The sequence below is a fragment of the Oryctolagus cuniculus genome, chromosome 2, assembly GCF_051225735.1.
Source record: "Oryctolagus cuniculus isolate XC-2025 breed Fujian yellow rabbit chromosome 2, ASM5122573v1, whole genome shotgun sequence".
In the NCBI taxonomy this organism is placed as follows: Eukaryota; Metazoa; Chordata; class Mammalia; order Lagomorpha; family Leporidae; genus Oryctolagus; species Oryctolagus cuniculus.
The window spans coordinates 134,994,772-135,014,908 of record NC_142868.1 but is presented as its reverse complement, the minus strand read 5'-3'; the positions used below and the strand labels follow the sequence as shown (position 1 = coordinate 135,014,908).

At 49.4% G+C, this 20,137-nt stretch overlaps 1 protein-coding gene across 9 annotated transcripts in view; it reads right to left on the bottom strand.

Moving 5' to 3' along the window:
* The window catches only part of SFXN5 (sideroflexin 5), a 122,661-nt gene that overhangs the window by 96,673 nt on the left and 5,851 nt on the right, over positions 1-20,137 (bottom strand). For all 9 annotated transcript variants that reach the window (XM_002709756.6, XM_017340676.4, XM_089327545.1 and 6 more), the window contains exon 2: positions 9,964-10,032. In XM_002709756.6, coding sequence (XP_002709802.1) covers positions 9,964-10,032 — 69 coding nt within the window. The remainder of the gene's footprint in view (positions 1-9,963; positions 10,033-20,137) is intronic.

Genomic DNA, 20,137 nt, shown 5'->3' with positions numbered 1-20,137 from the left:
ATGGCTGCTACGGCCGGCACGCTGTGCCAATCCGACGCTAGGAGCCAGGTGCTTCCTCCTGGTCTCCCATGCAGGTGCAGGGCCCAAGCACCTGGGCCATCCTCCACTGCCTTCCCGGGCTACAGCAGAGAGCTGGACTGGAAGAGGAGCAACCGGGACAGAATCCAGTGCCCCAACCAGGACTAGAACACGGGGTGCCAGCACCGCAGGCGGAGGATTAGCCAAGTGAGCCATGGCGCAGGCCAATAAATATATGTTTTAGTGTCATCTTCCATGAACTTTCTGAAGCCCCTCAAATGTTCCATGTTGTAAGTATGCCAAAAATGTATGCAGGTAGACAAGGATTTGAAGTGTACAACAGTATTGACATTTGATATTTTAAAATTTATTCTATTATAACATATCAATTTCTTTCTCCTTCCTTCCTTCCTTCTTTTTCTTTTTCTTTCTTTCTTTCTTTTTTTTTTTTTTTTTTTTTTTTTTTTTTTTTACTTGAAAGGCAGAGGGAGAAAGATCTTCCATCTGCTGGTTCATTCTCCAAAAGCCCATAAAAGCTGGGGCTGGGTCAGGCCAAAGCCAGGAGCCAGGAACCCCATCTGAGTTTCCCATGTGTGTGGCAGGCACCCAAGCACCTGAGCCATCAACTGCTGTCTCCCACGGTGTGCATTAGCAGGAAGCCGGATTAGAAGCAGAGGCAAGACTTGAACTAGGGACTCTGCCAGTGGATGTGGGCATCTCAGGCAGCAACTTGCCCTGCTGAGCCACAACTCCTGCTCAGGTTTTGATTAAAAATTCAAGATCTTTAAATTAGAGGATCTGATGCTGTCTATGATGCATTTAAAGGAACATACTCATTTACTTCTTTTGGGAATATAAGCTGATAAAATACTGGTACATAACCAAGGATATCAAAGATCTCTATGATGAGAATTACAAAATATTAAAGAAAGAAACAGAAGATGATACAAAAATTATGGAAAAATCTTCCATGTTCATGGATTGGAAGCATTAATATCATTAAATGTACATACTACTGAGAGCAATTTACAGATTCAATGCCATACCAATCAAAATACCAAGAACATTCTTCTGAGATCTAGAAAAAATGATGATCGAATTCACATGGAAACACAGAAGATCCCAAATAGCTAAAGCAATCTAATACAACAAAAACAAATCTGGAGGCATCACAATACCAGATTTCAAGACCTACTACAGAGCAGTTATAATCCAAATCCAAACAGCCTGGTATTGCTGCAAAAATGATGGATAGACCAATGGAACAGAATAGAAACACCAGAAATCAATCCAAGCATCTACAACAAACTTACCTTTGACAAAGGAGCTAAAATCAATCCCTGGAGCAAGGACAGTCTCCTCAAAAAATGGTGCTGGGAAAACTGGATCTCCACATGTAGAAGTATGAAGCAAAACCCCTACCTTACACTTTACACAAAAATCCACTCAAAATAGATTAAAAACATTGGAGAAGAATGTTAAGAACATTGAAGAAACCCCATAAGACATTGGCATAGGCAAAGAGTTCTTGGAAAAGACCCCAGAGGCACAGGCAATCAAAGTCAAAATTGACAAATGAGTTTACATCAAGCTGAGAAGCTTCTGCACTGCAAAACAAACACTCAGCAAAATGAAGAGGCAACTGACACAATGGGAGAAATTATTTGCAAACTATGAAACTGAAAAAGGATTGATAACCTGATTATGGGGCTAGCTCTGTGGTATAGTGGGTAAAGCCACCACATGCAATGCAGGCATCCCATTTGGCTACCAATTTGAGTCCCGGCTACTCCACTTCTGATCTAGCTCTCTGCTATGGCCTGGGAAAGCAGAAGAAAATGGCCCAAGTCCTTGGGCCCCTGCTATCCACATTGGAGACCTGGAAGAAGCTCCTGGCTCCTGGCTTTGGATGGGCACAGCTCTGGCTGTTGTGGCCATGTGGGGAGTGAACCAGTGGATGGAAGAACTCTCTCTCTCTCTCTCTCTCTCTCTGCCTCTCTGTAACTCTGACTTTCAAACAAATTAATAAATATTTTAAAAACCTGAATATATAAAGAGATCAAGAAACTCAACAACAACTATACAAACAACCCAGTTAAGAAATGGTCAAAGGACTTAAAGGGCATTTGTCAAAAGAGGAAATCCAAATGGCCAATAAACACATGAAAAATGCTCAGGATCACTAGCTATTAGGGAAATGCAAATCAAAACCACAATGAAGTCTCACCTCACCCCATTAGAATGTCCTTCATACAGAAATCAACAAACAACAAATGTTGGCGAGGATTGGGGGGGGGGGGTACCCTAATCCACTGTTAATGGGAATGTAAACTGGTACAGCCACTATGGAAGACAGTATGGAGACACCTCAGAAATCTGAATATAGACCTACCATATGACCCAGCCATCCCACCCCTGGGAATTTACCCAAGGGAATGAAATTAGCACAGGAAAGGGTTATCTGTACTCCCATGTTTATTGCAGCTCTATTTACAATAGCTAAGATACAGAATCAACTCAAATGTCCATCAACTGAAGCTTGGAAAAAGAAATTATGTGATATGTATACTATGGAATATTACACAGTAGTAAAAAATGAAATCTTGTTGTTTGAAACAAAACAGATAAAATTGGAAAACATAATACTTAATGAAATAAGCCAGTCCCCAAAGGACAAATACCAAATATTCTCCCTGATCTGTGATAACTAATAGAGCACCTAAAAAGTAATCTATAGAAGTGAAATTGATACTTTGAGATGTGATAACCTTGAACAGCCCTTCTCTCAACTGTTGAGGAACAGTTTCTTTTTCATATTATTTGTTGAACTCTTTACTTAGTATAGAGTTAATCGTATCTGTATAGTTAATTGAAAATAAATCTTAATAAAAAATAAGAATGAGAATAGAGAGGGAGGAGAAAGCAGGTTGGGAGGACAGGTACAGTGGGAAGAATCACTGTGTTCCTAAAGTTGTACTTATGAAATTTATAAAGTTTGTTATTTCTTAAATAAAAATTTTCTGGGGAAAAAATCTTGGCACAGGTTGGTACAATATGCAGGGCAATTTGGCAATGTACATCAAAAGCCTTAAAAATCTGTCATCTAGGGGCCAGTGTGATGGCACAGCGAGTTAAAACCCCAGTCTGCAGTGCTGGCATCCCATATGGGCACTGGTTCAAGTCCTGGCTGCTCCATTTCTGATCCATCTCCCTGCTAATGATGCACCTGGCAAAGCAGTAGAGGATGGCTCAAGTCCTTGGGCCACTGCATCCATGTGGGAGACCTGGAAGAAGCTCCTGGCTCCTGGCTCCAGATGGGTTCAGCTCTAGCCATTGCAGCCATTTGGGGAGTGAACAAGCAAATGGAAGACCTCTGTGTCTCTTCTTCTCCCTGTAACTCTGCCTTTCAAATAAATAAAATAAACCTTTAAAAAAAATCTGTCATCTAGAAATTCCACTTCTAGGAATTTATCCAAAGGGGGAAAAAGACAAATACTGTGCAATTTATGTATAAATACATTACTGCAATATTATTTATGATAATAAATAATACTTACAGTATGATTTCAGACTTCCTTCCTTCCATCCATCCATCTTTTCTTTTTTCCTCATTTGGAAGGTACAGATGGAGAGAACTTCCATCTGCTGGTTCACTCCCCAAATTCCTGCAACAGCCTGGGCTGGGTCAAAGCCAACCCTAGTCCCCCACATGGCTGGCTGGGCCCCAAGTGCTCGAGCCAGCGCCTGTTGCCTCCCAGGGTGCACATAAGCAGCAAGCTGGATTGGAATACCCAAGACTCAACCCAGGCACTCTGATACGGGCTGGCGTCCCAATCATGACTTAACCATGGCAGCCCCTTGCACACTTTTTCACAATTAAAGACCTGAAGCCACCTGAAGGCCAATAATAAAGAAAATTATTAAATAAATTATAGAATAGCCATGTGATGGATTACTATACAGTTATGAAACAAGTTTTTTTTTTAGCTTTATAAAACTTTTTTTTGATAGGCAGAGTTAGACAGTGAAAGAGACAGAAAGGTCTTCCTTCTGTTGGTTCACCCCCCCAAATGGCCGCTATGGCCAGCGTGCTGCCCTGATCTGAAGCCAGGAGCCAGGTGCTTCCTCCTGGTCTCCCATGCGGGTGCAGGGCCCAAGCACTTGGGCCATTCTCTACTGCCTTCCAGGGCCACAGCAGAGAGCTGGACTGGAAGAGGAGCAACCGGGACAGAATCCGGCGCCCCAACCTGGACTAGAACTGAGGTGCCAGCGCCACAGGCGGAGGATTAGTCAAGTGAGCCGCGGCACCGGCCTATAAAACATTTTTATTTATTTGAAAGTCAGGGAGACAGTAAGAGAAAGTGAGAACTCCCATCTATTGGTTCACCCTCAAATGCCTACAACCACCAGAGCCAGATCAGACTGAAGCTGGGAGCTGAGAACTCAATCGAAGTCTCTCACATGGGTGGCAGGACCCAACCACTTGAATCGTCACCTGCTCCCACCTGGGTGTGCATTAGAGAGAAACTGGAATAAAGAGTAGAGCCAGGGCTTGAACCCAGGTATGCCAATATGGGGTGTGGGTGTCCGAAGCAGAGTCTTAACCTGTAGGCCAAAGGTCCACCACCTATGAAATACATTTTAAAACATTTAATGGCAAGGAAAATTGTTCATGATTTGCTTTATGCAGAGATATATGACTATACAGATATATATATATGTAGATACATATTATATAAACAATCCCATTTTTGTACAACTTGTATCCACACACCAAAACATTAATGACTGTTTCCAGCGGGTGGGATTCTTGAGTTTTCATTTCCTTCTTTAGATGGGATGCCAACCAGAGTCCACGTCCTGGCAGTCTCCTTCATGTCAGTGATGCTGAGTTGGGTCACCTGGTCAAAGGTATCATCTACACTCTGCTGTACCTCTTCCTCCATGTAATTGCTAAGTAAAAAGCCTATCAGCTGATACTTCGAGGGCAAATAACCTGTTTCTAAACCACCTTCTGCTTTATGGAGATCCCAGTCGGATCCAGCGACTTCCCGAGAGTTACAGCACTTACCAGTGGGCAATCTTCTGCAGGGGACGACTCCACTCCCTCATTTTTAGTATTACCAGGGACCCATGCATTTTCTTTTTGATGTGACACGTTAGACTCCATTGCTGTTTTTCTTCTTACTGCTCAGATAGTCCCAAATGTGGCTGGTGGGTTTCCTTTCAAGTCAGCTTCTGTTTCCATCATTCTCTGAGCACTTCCTTTTTTCCTACAACGACCCTCCCTGCCCCAACCCTGGTCTCTCTCTGTGGGTGGTGGTACCGAGAAGCTGAGATTCTAGGGCTAAGGATGTTTACTGTTCCTAGGGCCTCATTATTGCTAGGACCTGTGAGTGAACAGGGCCAGCGAGTTATGAAACAGAGATACACATGTGTGTGTGTGGTGCGCGTGCGTGCACGTGTCACTCCTGAGTCCATGCTGACACTGGCCATCCACCTATAACATTGCCCAGTTCTTTCCCCCTCCTCCTTATCTGTATCCCGCACTGCCACAGCAAGAACCCAGGTTCTGGACCTCAGCATCACTGCTGTTCTATCCTACAGCACTCAGAATAGGCTCAGAGCAACCCCCACCCACCCACCCACCCATGGCAGGGCGGAGTTGGTTTTGCCATTACTACTTCAGGTAGCATTCTGTATGCTCCAGGGTGATGACTGGTCAGCGGTTCATTCCCTTAAGTAAGCACTGAATTCGGCCCACAAGTAAGAGCAACTCAGCCGTCACGTGGCATGGCCTTGCCCTTAGCGGGGCTCACTCCATGGCCTTGCTTCCAAGGCTTCTGCAAGCTGCTGGTGGTTCCCGTTCCTTAGGCCTGGGGCTGGACACACTTCGCCCGCTCCCTAAAGATCCCCTGCAAATAACCTACTCTTCCTGAGATTTCTTTTTTTTTCTTTTGACAGGCAGAGTGGACAGTGAGAGAGAGAGACAGAGAGAAAGGTCTTCCTTTTCCATTGGTTCACCCTCCAATGGCAGCTGTGGCCGGTGCACCACACTGATCCGAAGCCAGGAGCCAAGCGCTTCTCCTGGTCTTCCACGCAGGTGCAGAGCCCAAGCACTTGGGCCATCCTCCACTGCCCTCCCAGGCCACAGCAGACCGAGCTGGACTGGAAGAGGAGCAACCGAGACAGAATCCGGCACCCCGACTGGGACTAGAACCCAGGGTACCGGTGCCGCAGGTGGAGGATTAGCCTAGTGAGCCGCGGCGCCGGCCTCTTCCTGAGATTTCATGACCCAGGCAGGCTGTGCTGACAACCTCCCAGGAATGACGTGGCAGGGACAGTGTAAATTCACAAGAAAATTCACAAGCACAGGAGGCATCAAAAGAGCCCCCCGCCAGCCCCCAACGTGGCTCTGCCTTCCCTCACCCCAGTTTCAGGGCTCCCTCCTCCCCACTGTTTTTCCTCTTCTTCCTTCCCTTTTCTCTCTCCTTGTAGGATCAAAAACCTAAGTTCTTTGTCCTCTGTCAAACAGAGCGGCCTCCTCCTCCTCAGAAGCCTTGTTCAAGGCAATCTTAGAACAAAGGCGGCCTTCTTCCTAAGAGAAATTACAGCGAATCACATCTCCGCCTCATTACACATACAAGGGTTGGAATCCTTTTCAAGCTTGGTCAGTTATAAATCACAAACAAGTAGCTGCAAAACGCGCTCAAGATGAGGCTGTGCAGTCAGCCGGGCCCCTGCTAACGGGGTCATTATGTGGTGCATGCTGGCCAGTCTTTCCACCATAGGCACCTCCTCATGTCCACCACCTTCCCACCCTAGAGATAGGCCTGTCCACAGCTCCTCCAAGTGGGTAGCTGCCACCCCACACTGCCTCCCTTCCTATGCCAGCCAATGGTCCTGGGAGAGAAACAGGGCTTCAGAGACATGTAGTAGGGTCCGAGGACCTGAGCCCAGCCATCCAGGAGCCTGACCCACCAGGAGCGCCCAGCTCAGATGACAAGCTCGCTGTCCTTGTGCCTATGTTTTCTCATTGCATGATGCAGATGACCTTGCTAACACCTGCTGGCCTGGAGGTCCTGCTCAGAGCCCTTCCACAGATTTCCAGGCCTAGAAGTTCTGGGGGCGGGAACTTTCCAAAACACCGGAAGCAGTCTAGAAACTACCCCCACTGGGGTACAGCAGGACAGAGAGCTCCCTCTAGGGTGCCTATCGGAATCTCTGATAAGGAGGAGGAAGACGTGAAACTTGAAACTATTCTAAAACTGCTATTGCCTTGGTTATTTCTTAGTCAGAAATATTGAAGTTGCTTTGACATTTCAATCAATAGTTTTTAAAAAGGTATGAGGTTATTTTTTTAATCTACTGCAGGATAAACAGATCCCAAATGAGTTAGTGATATATAAGAATGATGGGGTCAGGGCCAGCGTCATGGCACAGCAGGTTATGCCACTGCCTGTGACATATGCATCCCTTATGAGCACTGGATGCTCACATGAGTCTTGGATGCTCCACTTCCAATCCAGCCCCCTGCTAATGTGCCTGGGAAAAGCAGCAGAAGATGGCCCAAGTACTGTCACCCATGTGGGAGACCAGGTGGAGCTCCAGGTTCCTGGATTCGGCCTGGCCCACTGCAAGCCATTTGTAGCCATCTAGGGAGGGAGCCAGCAGATGGAAGCTCTCTCTCTCTCTCTCTCTCTCTCTCTCCCCTTATGTCTCTGTCATTCTGCCTTTCAAATAAAATAAAATAAATATGCAGGAGTTAAAGAAGGGGGATGTGGAACAAGGAAGAGTAATAAAGCGAAATGGTCTGGGAATGGACAGAGGATGGACTGGCAGAAGGGAGAGGAAGAATTCCAGGTATGGGTGGCACCATGCCCTGTAGTTGCTGCCTTATCCCCCAAGCCCTAGAGCCCCTCCCAAGCCTACAGGCACCCCCCCCCCCAGCATTTCTCAATCTGCTGCAGGGCCCACCTGAGCACCTCCCTCAGCGCCAGCCTCTGCTGACCCCTTGCCAAGCAGGTGGCATTTACGTTGGATTTTAGAGCTGCAACTGTATCTAGCTTTGCATGGTTCTGGAACTTTCTAGACTGCCACATTACCTAAGCTTAGGAGGTAGTTTCTCTAGTTTGATGCTTTTTCAAGGTTTTATGTAATTGCACTGATTCCTCCTTCAGGAGAATCCCAACAGAGCCCTAGACACAGCAGCCCCGCCCTCAGGAGGTGCGAGGCTCGAGGGGCAGAGCAGTCCCCTGTCCTTGCTGCCATGTACCAGGAAGCCATACCTGGGCCCCTCAGGGGATTCCCACATTCCAGTGCCTGGGCTGCTCCCCCAGGCACACTGGAGGTGTTCCAGGCCCAGGTGCCCAGCAAGCGTTGTGCTGGTCAACTCAGGGATGAGGAAAGCCAACGGCCAGCCCAGAGAAAGCCTGCAGTGCAGTGCACTCGAGAAGCTGACTCGCAGGCTCGGTGACTTGCCTCACAGTGTACTGGGGCCTAGGGCCAGAGCTCAGGCCTTCTGCCCACTGAGTACTCCTGTGCCAGTTCCCTAAACACAAGGCACCTGAACAGGAATGCCAAGTGGCTCAGAATGAGGGCCTGGAGGTCAGCATGGCTGGGTGCACATCCTGGACCCACCACTGGCCAGTGCCCTGTGCCGGGAGACTTAGCTTCTTTCTGCTGGTTTCCCCATCTGGAAAACGGAACTTATAGTATCATCCACCTCCTAGGGCTACTGGCTACTTGGAATTCATCTGCTGAGCTAATGCATGTAAAATGCTTACAAGTTGCTTTGCTTGCTTGCCTTGTTTAGTCGATATTTACAATTTTATACAAGCATGTATTCTCTACACACATTTGCAAATATGAGTAAAGGCCTAAAAAGACATAGTTCTTAGGATGGTTAAAACTTAAAACTGTTTATATTTAACAACAGCAAGTGTTGGTGAGGAAGTGGAGCAACTGGAACTCCTGCACGTTGCTGATGGGGATAGGAAATGCACAGCCACTTTGAACAGTGGGTGGCCGTTTCTGAACAAGTTCAATACTTTTTTTTTTTTTTTTTTTTGGCCATACTTACCATGAGCCACCAATCCCATTCCTAGTTATTTACTCAAGAGAATTGAAAGCAGACATCCACACAAAGAATGTTCGTAGCAGTTTTTATTCATACTAGCCCCAAACTAAGGAGAGCCCTAGATAAACAAATCCAGGAACATCCTTTCAATGAACCACCACGCGGCAATAAGAAAGGAGGAACTACTGATCTGTGCAGCAAAGGAGATGACTCTCAAAAACACACGGTAAGGGAAAGAAGCCAGGCACAAAAGGCTGCAGGCTCTGGGATTCCCTTTACAGGACACTCTGGAAACAGGAAAGCAATGGAACCAGGAAATAGTCGAGTGGTTGCCAGGGCCTGGGCCTGGGGGAAGCTGACCCTAAAGAGGCATGAGAGAAGATGCCAGGGTGATGGAACCGTGGGACATCTTGACTGTGGTGGGCGCCTGACTATGCTTGTCCCAACTCGGAAGTGCTCACCTAAAACAGGTAAATGATACCTCGATAAACTGCCATGAGCAGTTACTGACAGTTAGCTATGAGTGGAGAGAGCTGGGCGACCAGGATGATTGTAGGATCACTTTTTGTTCTATTGAACTACTTCTGCAGGAATTGTGTAATGGGCATGTAACTTCTGAACTTGGCAATTTCACTAAGTTTTTAAATAGTAATAATGATGATGTCTGTCTTAAAGGGGTGTTGTGAGATTCCAGTGAAATGGTGGAGAAAAGCACAACACAGCACAGCACATGTACAATAGACAGATCGGAAGACAGACAGGTGAGTTCCTCTCACCTCCCACCTCCCCTATCCTATTCACTCCCCCATGCCCACTCTGCCTGGGACACTCAGAAGTGACCAGGTGCAGAGGCCTGGATGCCTTACCTCGGTGACAAAGAGCGTGCGTGGGTCGATGATATCCAGGAAGTGCCTGAAGCGGCCGTAGAAGGATGTCTGCAGAGGGGGTGGGAGAGAGGAGAGGAGATCAGTGGCTGACCCTGCTCCCCAGATCCCTGCTCACAGCCCACCCTTGTGAGTGGGGTCCCCAGGTCCCAGGATGCCCCCTGTGGGTAACAGACGCCAATGGGGGGCCCAGTTTTCCCAGAGCTGAGGGCTTTGAAGAGACTCAGCGAGTGTCCCAGCTTCTCCCCCAGATGCCCCAGAATCTGCACCCTTCAGAAATTCCTAACATCAGCAGGCTTGCAGACTGGAGGGGAGGCCTGGGCCCAGCCCTCTCCCACCTCCCTGCCTTGTGAGGACCTCTTGAGGGAGAGAGGGTCCTGCCTGCCCTGCCAAGGCTCCCCTCCAACATCCAGCTCAGCCCCAGGGGGAAGCTCCCCGCCTGATGGCACCCAGCTTACGGCCCTAGGGCCCACGTTCACCCACAGCCTGGAGTCCCTGCGAGGGGCAGGACAGAGGGGCCAGCTGCCCTCAGCCTTGCCCCAAAGCAGAGGCCCTGGAAAACAGGGCTTTGTGCTAAGCAGGCCACAGGCATTAGAGCACAATGAAAGGAAACCAAGCAACGCCGCTGCTGCTGGGCTTCTGCCCCGGGGACACAGCCAGCCGGGCAGAGCCGAGCTCCAGGGGAGGAGACAGGGTGCCAGGCTCAGGATGAAGGGGAAGGCTGCAAACGCTGGGAGTTCGTGCCTCACTACACTCTGGGCTTGGCCCCAAGTCCCTCCCTGGAGGCCCACAGCTCTCCCAGCACATCCTCCGCACCATGGGGGAAGCAGGAGCCCCACACTCCCTCCCCTGCTCACCGCGACACCGCACCTCTGCAATGGCTCAGGCTCCTTCCCCTTCCCAGTAAAGATCTTGCCCAAGTCATCTCAAAGCCCCGCCCACACCACGCCCCATGCCACCTCCATTTCTCTGGCCCAGCCAGGTGATCCTTCCACAGCCCACATCAAGCTTCAGCACCTGCCTACCCAGAACAGGCACCTCTCTGATCTCTTACGATTCAAATGGCCAAACCATTCCCTCCAGTCAAGAGCCTGTCTATACACGATCCTCACACTGTAGTCCTGGCAAAAGTTCATCTCTAAGAATTTAGCCTAGGGGCTGGTACTGTGGTGCAGCAGGTTAAGCCATCATTTACAACACCAGCATCCCATGTGTGTGCCTGTTCCAGTCCCTGTTGTTCTACTTCCAAGCCAGCTCCCTGCTAATGTGCCTGGGAAAGCAGTGGAAGACGGCCCAAGTCCTTGGGCTCTGTACCCATGTGGGAGACCCGGATAAAGCTCCTGGCTCCTAGCTTCAGCCTGGCTGTTGTGGTCATTTGGGGAGAGAACCAGTGGATGGATGATCTCTCTCCTCTCTCCTCTCTCTTCTCTCTCTCTCTCTCTCTCTGTTTCTCCCTCTCTCCATGTACCTCTTCAAAATAAACAAATTTAGTCTAAAAAAATTTAGTCTAAGGAAGCAATCAGAGATATAGGTGGAGGCACATGCTAAGGATGTGCTCAGCTGCATTGCTTACCGAGGGGGGAGGTTAATTAGTGGGAGTGCATTCACAGAACTGAATATGCTGCAGCCATTCAAAATGTTTTCAGACAAGATTTGTACATGGACAAAGCTTAGGGTGTTATAAAAATACACATAAGCAGTGTGATTCCAACTTAATAAACAAGGCGATAAACAGAGCTGGATGGGCTCCAAATGAAGAGTGAAAAGATGGAAAGACAGGGGGTCCCGGTCCACTGCGGGGAGCCAGGGCTACTCAGGGAAGCGGCCGACGGCAGAGCTAGGGCAGGGTGCGTCCAGCTGAGGCCGCACGTTTCACTGTGTCAGGATGGAACAAAGGGCCCCCCACAATGACGGGGACACGTCAGGAGGGCCAGGGAGGGGCAGGCGGCTGTGGAAGGCCTGGGATGTGACACCTTAAGTCCACAGCCTCACTGAGGTGGTCTCCTGGAGGGACTGAATCCAATCACGAGGCAACATCGGGCAAGCCAAACTGAGGAGGCGGCCCTCAGATAACTGGCCTTGGCTGTCAAATATGTCAGTGCCATCCAGACAAAAACCGAGGAGCAGCTCTGCACTAAAGGCAGCTGAGGAGACGGCTAAGCGCGAGGCATGATTTAGGACGGGACCCTGGCCAGGCGGGAAACGCTCTCCAGGGCATTCCCGAGACAAGAGGCAAAACTGGAACATGGGCCATGGGTTAATAAAGATATTACATCATACTAATCTCTTGACTCTAATAACTGTGCTGTGGTTATATAAGAGAAGCTTCCGGTCCTTAAGAGATACGCTGGAGCAAGAATGGATGAATAAACGTAACCGATTCTCAAATGGTTGGGGCAGGGGTGCACGTAGGGCAGCAGTGACCTCACCACTTGGGATTTGGCGTCTGCTTCCTGCTAATGCACACCCTGGGAGGCAGCAGATGACGGCTCAAGTATTTGGATCCCTGCCACCCATGTGGGAGATATGCACTGAGTTCTGGGCCCCTGGCTTTGCCCTGGTCCAGTCCCAGCTGTTGCTGGCATTTAGGGAGTGAGCCAGCAGATGGAAGATCTGTCACTCTGCTTTCAAATAAAGTAAGTAAAAAAATCTAAATGATAAATTTTTAAAAGATTTATTTATTTATTTGAAAGGCAGAGTTAGAAAGAGAGAGAGAACACATCCATCCACTGGTTCACTTCCCAGATGGCCTCAATGGCCAGAGCTGGACCAGGCCAAAGCCAGGAGCTGGGTGCTTCATCTGGGTCTCCCACATGGTTGCAGGGGCCCCAAGTACTTGGGGTATGTTCCACTGCTTTCCCAAGGACATTATCAGGGAGCTGGATTGGAGGTGGAGCAGCCAAGACTCGAACTGGCGCCCATATGGAATGCCAATGTCACAGGTGGCAGCTTTATCCACCATGCCACAATACTGGCCCCAGTGATAAATTTTATAAAATGGCTGAAGGAAAATAACAGTGTAAATAAACAAGGCAGCCATAAAATCCAGAAAAATGCAAGAATAATTTTATTTACAGATTAAAGACATCCTTAATTGCATAATGCATATTTGCTATGTTTCCAGATTTTATGATCACCTATAGACAAGGAGAATAAGGAAATGTGATAAAGATTAAAAACCACTGAACTGGGGCTGTTGCCTGGGACACCAGCATTCTATATGGTCCTGGCTGCTCCGCTTCTGATCCAGCTCCCTGCTACTGGCCTGGGAAAAGCAGCAGTAGATGGCCCAAGTGCCATGGCCCCTGCCATCCATGTGGGAGACCCAGAAGAAGCTTCTGGTTCCTGGCTTTGGCCTGGTTCAGTGCTGGCTGTTGCAGCCATCTGGGGAGTGAACGGGGGTTAGGGGGCTTTAAGAGCTCTCTCTGACTCTCCCCCCCCCTCTCTGTAACTCTGCCTTTCAAACAAATAAATAAATCTTAAAAAAAAGAAAAAGTGGATCTAGGAAAAGGGCATATGGAACTTCTTATGTAATTTTTCTGTAAGGCTGAGAGTGCTTAAAAGTAAACAGTTAAAATATTATTCAGAAAGTTAGATGAGAATACATTAAAATGTTAATGGAGATTGTCACTGGATAACAGGATTACAGGTTATTTTTACTTCTGTATCTTTTAATTTGCTTTTAAAATGAAAAAAGCAATATTATGTATAACATGTAGAAATAATACTGTCTTGTTTAAACACATATTTAAATTAGAACACAAGTTGGTACTTTTTTAAAAAGATTTATTTATTTAATTGAAAGGCAGAGTTGCAGAGAGGCAGAGGCAGAGAGAGAGAGAGAGAGAGAGGTCTTCTATCTGCTGGTTCACTCCCCCAAATGGCCGCAACAGCCAGAGCTGGGCTGATCCAAAGCCAGGAGCCAGGAGCTTTTTCCAGATCTCCCACACAGGTGCAGGGGCCCAAGGACTTGGTCCATTTTCTACTGCTTTCCCAGGCCATAGCAGAGAGCTGGATTGGAAGTGCAGCATCCAGGACTTGCCCATATGTGATGCCGGCACTATAGGTGGCAGCTTTACCTGCCACACCACAGCACCAGCCCCAAGCGGGTATTTTAGATAATAGATGTGATGACAGCAACTGAAAGCCAGGGAGGGACAGCATTGTGGTGTGGAAGGTTAAGACACTGCTGTGGTGCTGGCATCTGATACCTGAGTGCCAGTTTGAGTCCCGGCTGCTCCACTTCCAATCCAGCTCCCTGCTAATGCACCCAGGAAGGCAGCTGAACTGGCCCAAGTACTTGTGCTCCCACCACCCACGTGGGAGACCCAAAAGGAACTCCTGTCTCCTGACTTTGATCTGGCCCAGACCTGACTATTGCAGCCACTCGAGGAGTGAACCAGCAGATGGGAGCTCTGTGTGTGTGTGTATCTCCCTCTCTGTAGTCTGTCTTTCAAATACATAAATCCTAACAACAAAAAGTGTGGCTTGGACATTCCTGCCCCACGCTCCTGGGCACCCAGCCTCCTTGAACATAGTCCTGCACAAACGAGCCAGAGGCCGACCAGCCAGCGCCTACGGCCTCCTGCAGGCAGGGAACCCTGGTGGGGCTTTGAAGGGAGGGTATGATTGGAAAAGGGAAGCGTGGGGCAGCTGGCAGCCCAGCAGGAGCTCCCAGCCCTGGGCCCCTTACGGTCTGTACCCTGTCCCCAGCACTGCCAGCCCTCTTGTGTTGCGCCTGGGGAGCATCCCAGGTGAAGCATTTGCTCCGCAGACATCTACAAAGTCCTAGGGACAGGGTGAGGCTCAAGGAACAAGCCTGCCAGGAGCTTGGGGCCCAGCAGGTAAGACAAACAACTACCAACAGTGAGCAAATGATGGCCAAACCCCAGGCTGAGGGCTTGGCTGAGGCTCGCAAAGCATGCTGGGGACTCACAGTCACCAAGGCCTCTCAGAGGCACAGGCACCAGGAGGCGGATGAGCTTCCTAAGCCGACATGGACACAAGGCAAGAGCCTGCAGACTGTGGTCGGCATGACATCAGACCCTGCACCGCACTCCTGAGGTCTCCTCATCCATTCACTGCCCTACTAGCACCCTCAGCCTACTGTGCGCACAGTGCTGCCCTGGGTCCTGGGAGAGCCGCTGCCTCAGTTTCCAGTCAGACACTAACGCTTAGTAACCAGGATTGGAGAAGCCAGAGGCAGAATGACTCAGGGGGGAGGATGATAAAGAGTCTGTATTGGTCACCCCGGCAAATGAGAGAGATTTTAATGCTTGGAAACAGAGGTCTGTGGCTCGTGGGAGGGGTTTGAGTTGCAAACGCAGTGTGATGACAGGACCCTCGTCCAATCAGCACAAACCCAGAGTCTGGTGACGTCATGTTCCTCTCTGAGAGGCAGGCCCAAGCAGCAAGGAGCTACGGGTGCAGGTGGAGTAAAAGCTAAGTGAGCAAGGCCCCAGGAGAGGGAGTCGTCTTCGTCGGGTCAGACAGGAGGACTTGGGCCTGGATTCCACAGAAACCAGGAAGGAAAGGTCCATGTGGAGCCTCAGGCCCAGAAACCCCTTATTTGAAGCTAAGCACGTGAGTGGGTTCTCAAGGTAAAGTGGCTCAGCTGAGGTAGACAGTTCCTTACTTCCTTTTTTTTTTTTTTTTTTTGGACAGGCAGAGTGGACAGTGAGAGAGAGAGACAGAGAGAAAGGTCTTCCTTTGCCGTTGGTTCACCCTCCAATGGCCACCGCAGCCAGCGCACTGTGGCCGGCGCACCACGCTGATCCAAAGCCAGGAGCCAGGTGCTTCTCCTGGTCTCCCATGGGGTGCAGGGCCCAGGCACTTGGGCCATCCTCCACTGCACTCCCGGGACACAGCACAGAGCTGGCCTGGAAGAGGGGAAACTGGGACAGAATCCGGCTCCCCGACCGGGACTAGAACCCGGTGTGCTGGCGCCGCAAGGTGGAGGATTAGCCTATTGAGCCGCGGCGCAGGCCCCTTCCTTCTTAAGTGGCCAAGTTTTTGGCAGTGGTGATGAAAGTATCAAAGCATGATTCCGGGAAGGCCCCTGTGACACTTTGTAGCTGCTGAGTGCTGCAGAGACACATCGGTTCCCAGCAGCCACTGTGTTCCCTGCCTGATGAAGGTGAGCAAGGGCTGTACTTTCTCAGGGAGTTCGTTTTTGTTTCCGCAATAGTTTAAGAGGCACAGCTTCCCCCCCCCCCCCAACTCCAGCCCCCATCTCTCGCCAGTCACAAAGTCAGTGGCTGCTTTTCCTTCCCTTGTTCTTTACCGGAAGAATGAGTCAGCCCAACGATTCCTTCCCTGTGCCTTCATAAGAAAGGTGAGTCAGCAAGTCAGCTAATTTTCGCCTCAGCAGGCTACCTTCCCACTGCTCCTGGCTGCCCCCTCCCTACCTGTGGGGCCCTGGGGGAGCACAGGCCTTGGAGCAGCCCCGTGCCCGAGACCTCCCTCTAAATTGCTGCTCTTCCATATAGGAATAGAGTTCCCAAGGCAGGAAGGCGGGAGTCCCTCAGCAGTGTCCCCACCTGGGGACACCCACAGCAGGCCACACACCCCGGGGTTCTGACTTGATCATTCCAGCATGGGCTCCAGGCATTAGCACCTGCTTAAACACCTGCCCAAACTGCCTTAGGAAGTGACAGCCCCAGGAGCAGCTCTAGCACCCAGACACCCTCAGGTGCACGGGATAAAAAAAGACAGAAACACAAAACACCCTGCAAAGCACTGTGGTATGGGGACTTCATTTCAGGCAAACTGTATGAACGGCTTCCCCCCACCTCCCAACTCTAGGCCCACCCAAACCCTCAGCCTCTCTCCTTCCCTGCCCCAGGTCTCAGGCCCTCTCAGATGCCAGCAATGCTCTGAGTCCCGCTCATCTTAGTAGACAAGCGAGATTTCTGGAGAAGCAAACACAAATGGAGAGGGGCTTGTTTCCTATTCTGGGGCCCCTCCATGCCAAAATTGAGAGGAAGTCGCAGAGAAGGAAGCAAGGGAAGGCCTCAGAGCCAATCCCCCCTTCCCGAGGTGCTGTTGTCAGCTTCTCCCCTTCCTGGAGTCCTTGGGGGTAGTGGCTGAAAGCATGGACTTTGAGTGCACAGGGACACAGGGGACAGAGGCACATGCTAAGGAATACCACGGAGATGCCAGTGGTCACCATCAGAGTAGGGGTGGGCGTCAGGTTTCCTACAAGACAAACACCTCAGTTTGTTCAACAGATACAAGGGAAACAAGAGGGAGAGAGAAACACAGAGTGGAAGATATGAGAGAGATACGTGTCAAATGTAATACATGAGACTCACGGGATCCTGATTCAAATAAAGCAACTATGAAAGTCATTCGCAGCTGGCGCTGTGGCTCACTAGGCTAATCCTCCACCTTGCGGCACCAGCACACCAGGTTCTAGTCCCGGTCAGGGCGCCGGATTCTGTCCCGGTTGCCCCTCTTCCAGGCCAGCTCTCTGCTGTGGCCCGGGAAGGCAGTGGAGGATGGCCCAAGTGCTTGGGCCCTGCACCCACATGGGAGACCAGGAGAAGCACCTGGCTCCTGGCTTCGGATCAGCGCGATGCGCCAGCTGCAGCGCACCGGCCACGGTGGCCATTGGAGGGTGAACCAACGGCAAAAAGGAAGACCTTTCTCTCTGTCTCTCTCTCTCTCTCACTGTCCACTCTGCCTGTCAAAAAAAAAAAAAAAAGTCATTTGCTGGTCACGGAAAAGTGAATAGTGACTGCTTATTTGATGATTTTAAGAAATAATTACTTTAGGGATGTTAAGAGTGCTGTGATTGTTAAAATTAGGCAAAAAATAAATACATAAATAAAACCACCTCTGATACGACACGAGGAAGAGGGCACTTCACCTCTGTGATATTCTTCCCCCAAAGCACAACCTGAGGCATCAGGCAAATCCAAACTGAGAATGTCCTACAAAGTGCTCCACTAAGACTTCTCAGAACTGCCAAAGTCATCAGAAATAAAGCAAGGCTGAGGTGGTGAGAGACCAGCGTGGACTAAGGCATGAACACTACATGTAGTGTGGGATCCCAGTTAGGGTTCTGGAACAGAGATACTGGTATAAAAATAGTGAAGGGGCTGGCACAGTGAGTTAAGCCACCGCCTGCGATGTGGGCATCCCACATGGGCACCAACTCAAATCCTGGATGCTCTACTTCCGATCCAGCTCCCTGCTAATGAGCCTGGGAAAGCAGAGGAAGTCCTTAGGCACCTGCCATCCACATGGGAGACTAGGATGAAGCTCCTGGCTTCACATAGCCCAGCTTTGGCCATTGTAGCCACCTGGGAAGTGAAGTAGCAGGTGGAAGATTCTCTCTCTCTCTCACTCTCTCTCTCAAATAAATAATAAATGTTTGTTAAAAATAGTGAAATCCAGTTAAGTCAGAAGTATAGTCAATAGCTATGTAGCAAGGGTAGTTTCTTAGTTTTGACAAATGTATCATGGGGATACTGGGTGTGGGATACACAGGAATCCTTTGCTACCTTTTTTTACTTCTGTAAATCTAAAATTATTCCCAAATAAAAGTTTATTTTAGTGGAAGGCATTTGGTGTAGTGGTTAACATGCCTGGGTTCAATGCTAGCTCTGGCTCCCATTTCCAGCTTCCTATTAACGTGCAATGTGGGAGGCATCAGGTGATGGCTCGAGCACTTTGGTCTCTCCACCCACATAGAAGACCTAAACTGAGTTCCTGGCTCCTAGATTTGGCCTGGCCTGGCCCTGGCTGTTGCAGGCATTTGGGGAGTAAACCAGTAGATGAGAGTGCTCTGCCTCTAAAATTAAAAAAAAAAAATCAAATATTTATTATAAAAAACCAAGGAGGAGGCCGGCGCCGTGGCTCAATAGGCTAATCCTCCACCTTGCGGCGCCGGCACACCAGGTTCTAGTCCCGGTCGGGGCGCCGGATTCTGTCCCGGTTGCCCCTCTTCCAGGCCAGCTCTCTGCTATGGCCAGGGAGTGCAGTGGAGGATGGCTCAAGTGCTTGGGCCCTGCACCCCATGGGAGACCAGGAAAAGCACCTGGATCCTGGCTCCTGCCATCGGATCAGCGCGGTGCGCCGGCTGCAGCGGCGGCCATTGGAGGGTGAACCAACGGCAAAGGAAGACCTTTCTCTCTCTGTCTCTCTCTCACTGTCCACTCTGCCTGTCAAAAAAAAAAAAAAAAAAAAAAAAAAAAAAAAACCAAGGAGGTCCTTATTTTTTTAGAGATATCTACTCTTTTTTTTTTAGTTCAATGAAATGATAGGTTATTTGTGCTTTGCTTAAAAATAATCAGCCTTAAGTTGGCAACTGTTAAAGCTGAGTGCAGGGTGCATGGAAATTCACTGATGATTGTCAGCTGTTTGAAAACCACCAGGATAAAAAGGCTGACAATAAACAAACGTGTACTCTGGACCAGACTACCTAGGAAGTTACTTAACCTGTTGTGTGCTGTAATGTCGTCACCTACAGACAGGAGATCACTGTACCTAATTCACAGGGCTGTAAAAATTAGTTAATGTGCAACAAGGTATGACCAATGCTCGCTATCATCATGATCTTTTTGTAAAGATTTGTATTTATTAGAAAGGCAGAGAGAGAGAGAGAGAGAGAGAGAGAGAGAGAGAGAGAGGAGAGATCTTACATCTGCTGATTCACTTCCAAAATGGCTACAACAGCCAGGGCTAGACCAAGCCAAAGTCAGGAAGCATCTGAGTCTCCAAAGTGAGTGGCAGGGGCCCAAGTGCTGGACCATCTGCCACTGCTTTCCCAGGTGCATTAGCAGGGATCTAGATTGGAAGTAGAACAGCTGAGACTTGAGCCAGTGTTCCCATATGGTATGCCAGCATCACAAGCAGTGGCTGTAATCCGCTGCACCACAACAGCCCCAGTCATCATCATATTTCAGAGAGAAACACGGCCACACTCCAAAGCCATCATCCTTTCTGCAGCCCCTGACCCTGCTCAGTGCGCTGGCTTCTCCCATCCTCTCGCACAAGAAGACATTGAGGGAGGAATGGAAGAGGGTTTCCTGGGCAATGGCGCAAGCCACAAAAGACCTGCAGAAGCAGGGAGACCAGCTGGAATCAGAGGGACATCCCTAGCATGGGCTCTGGGAATGCACCTTGGATTAGGAAGCACCTGGAGGCAGGA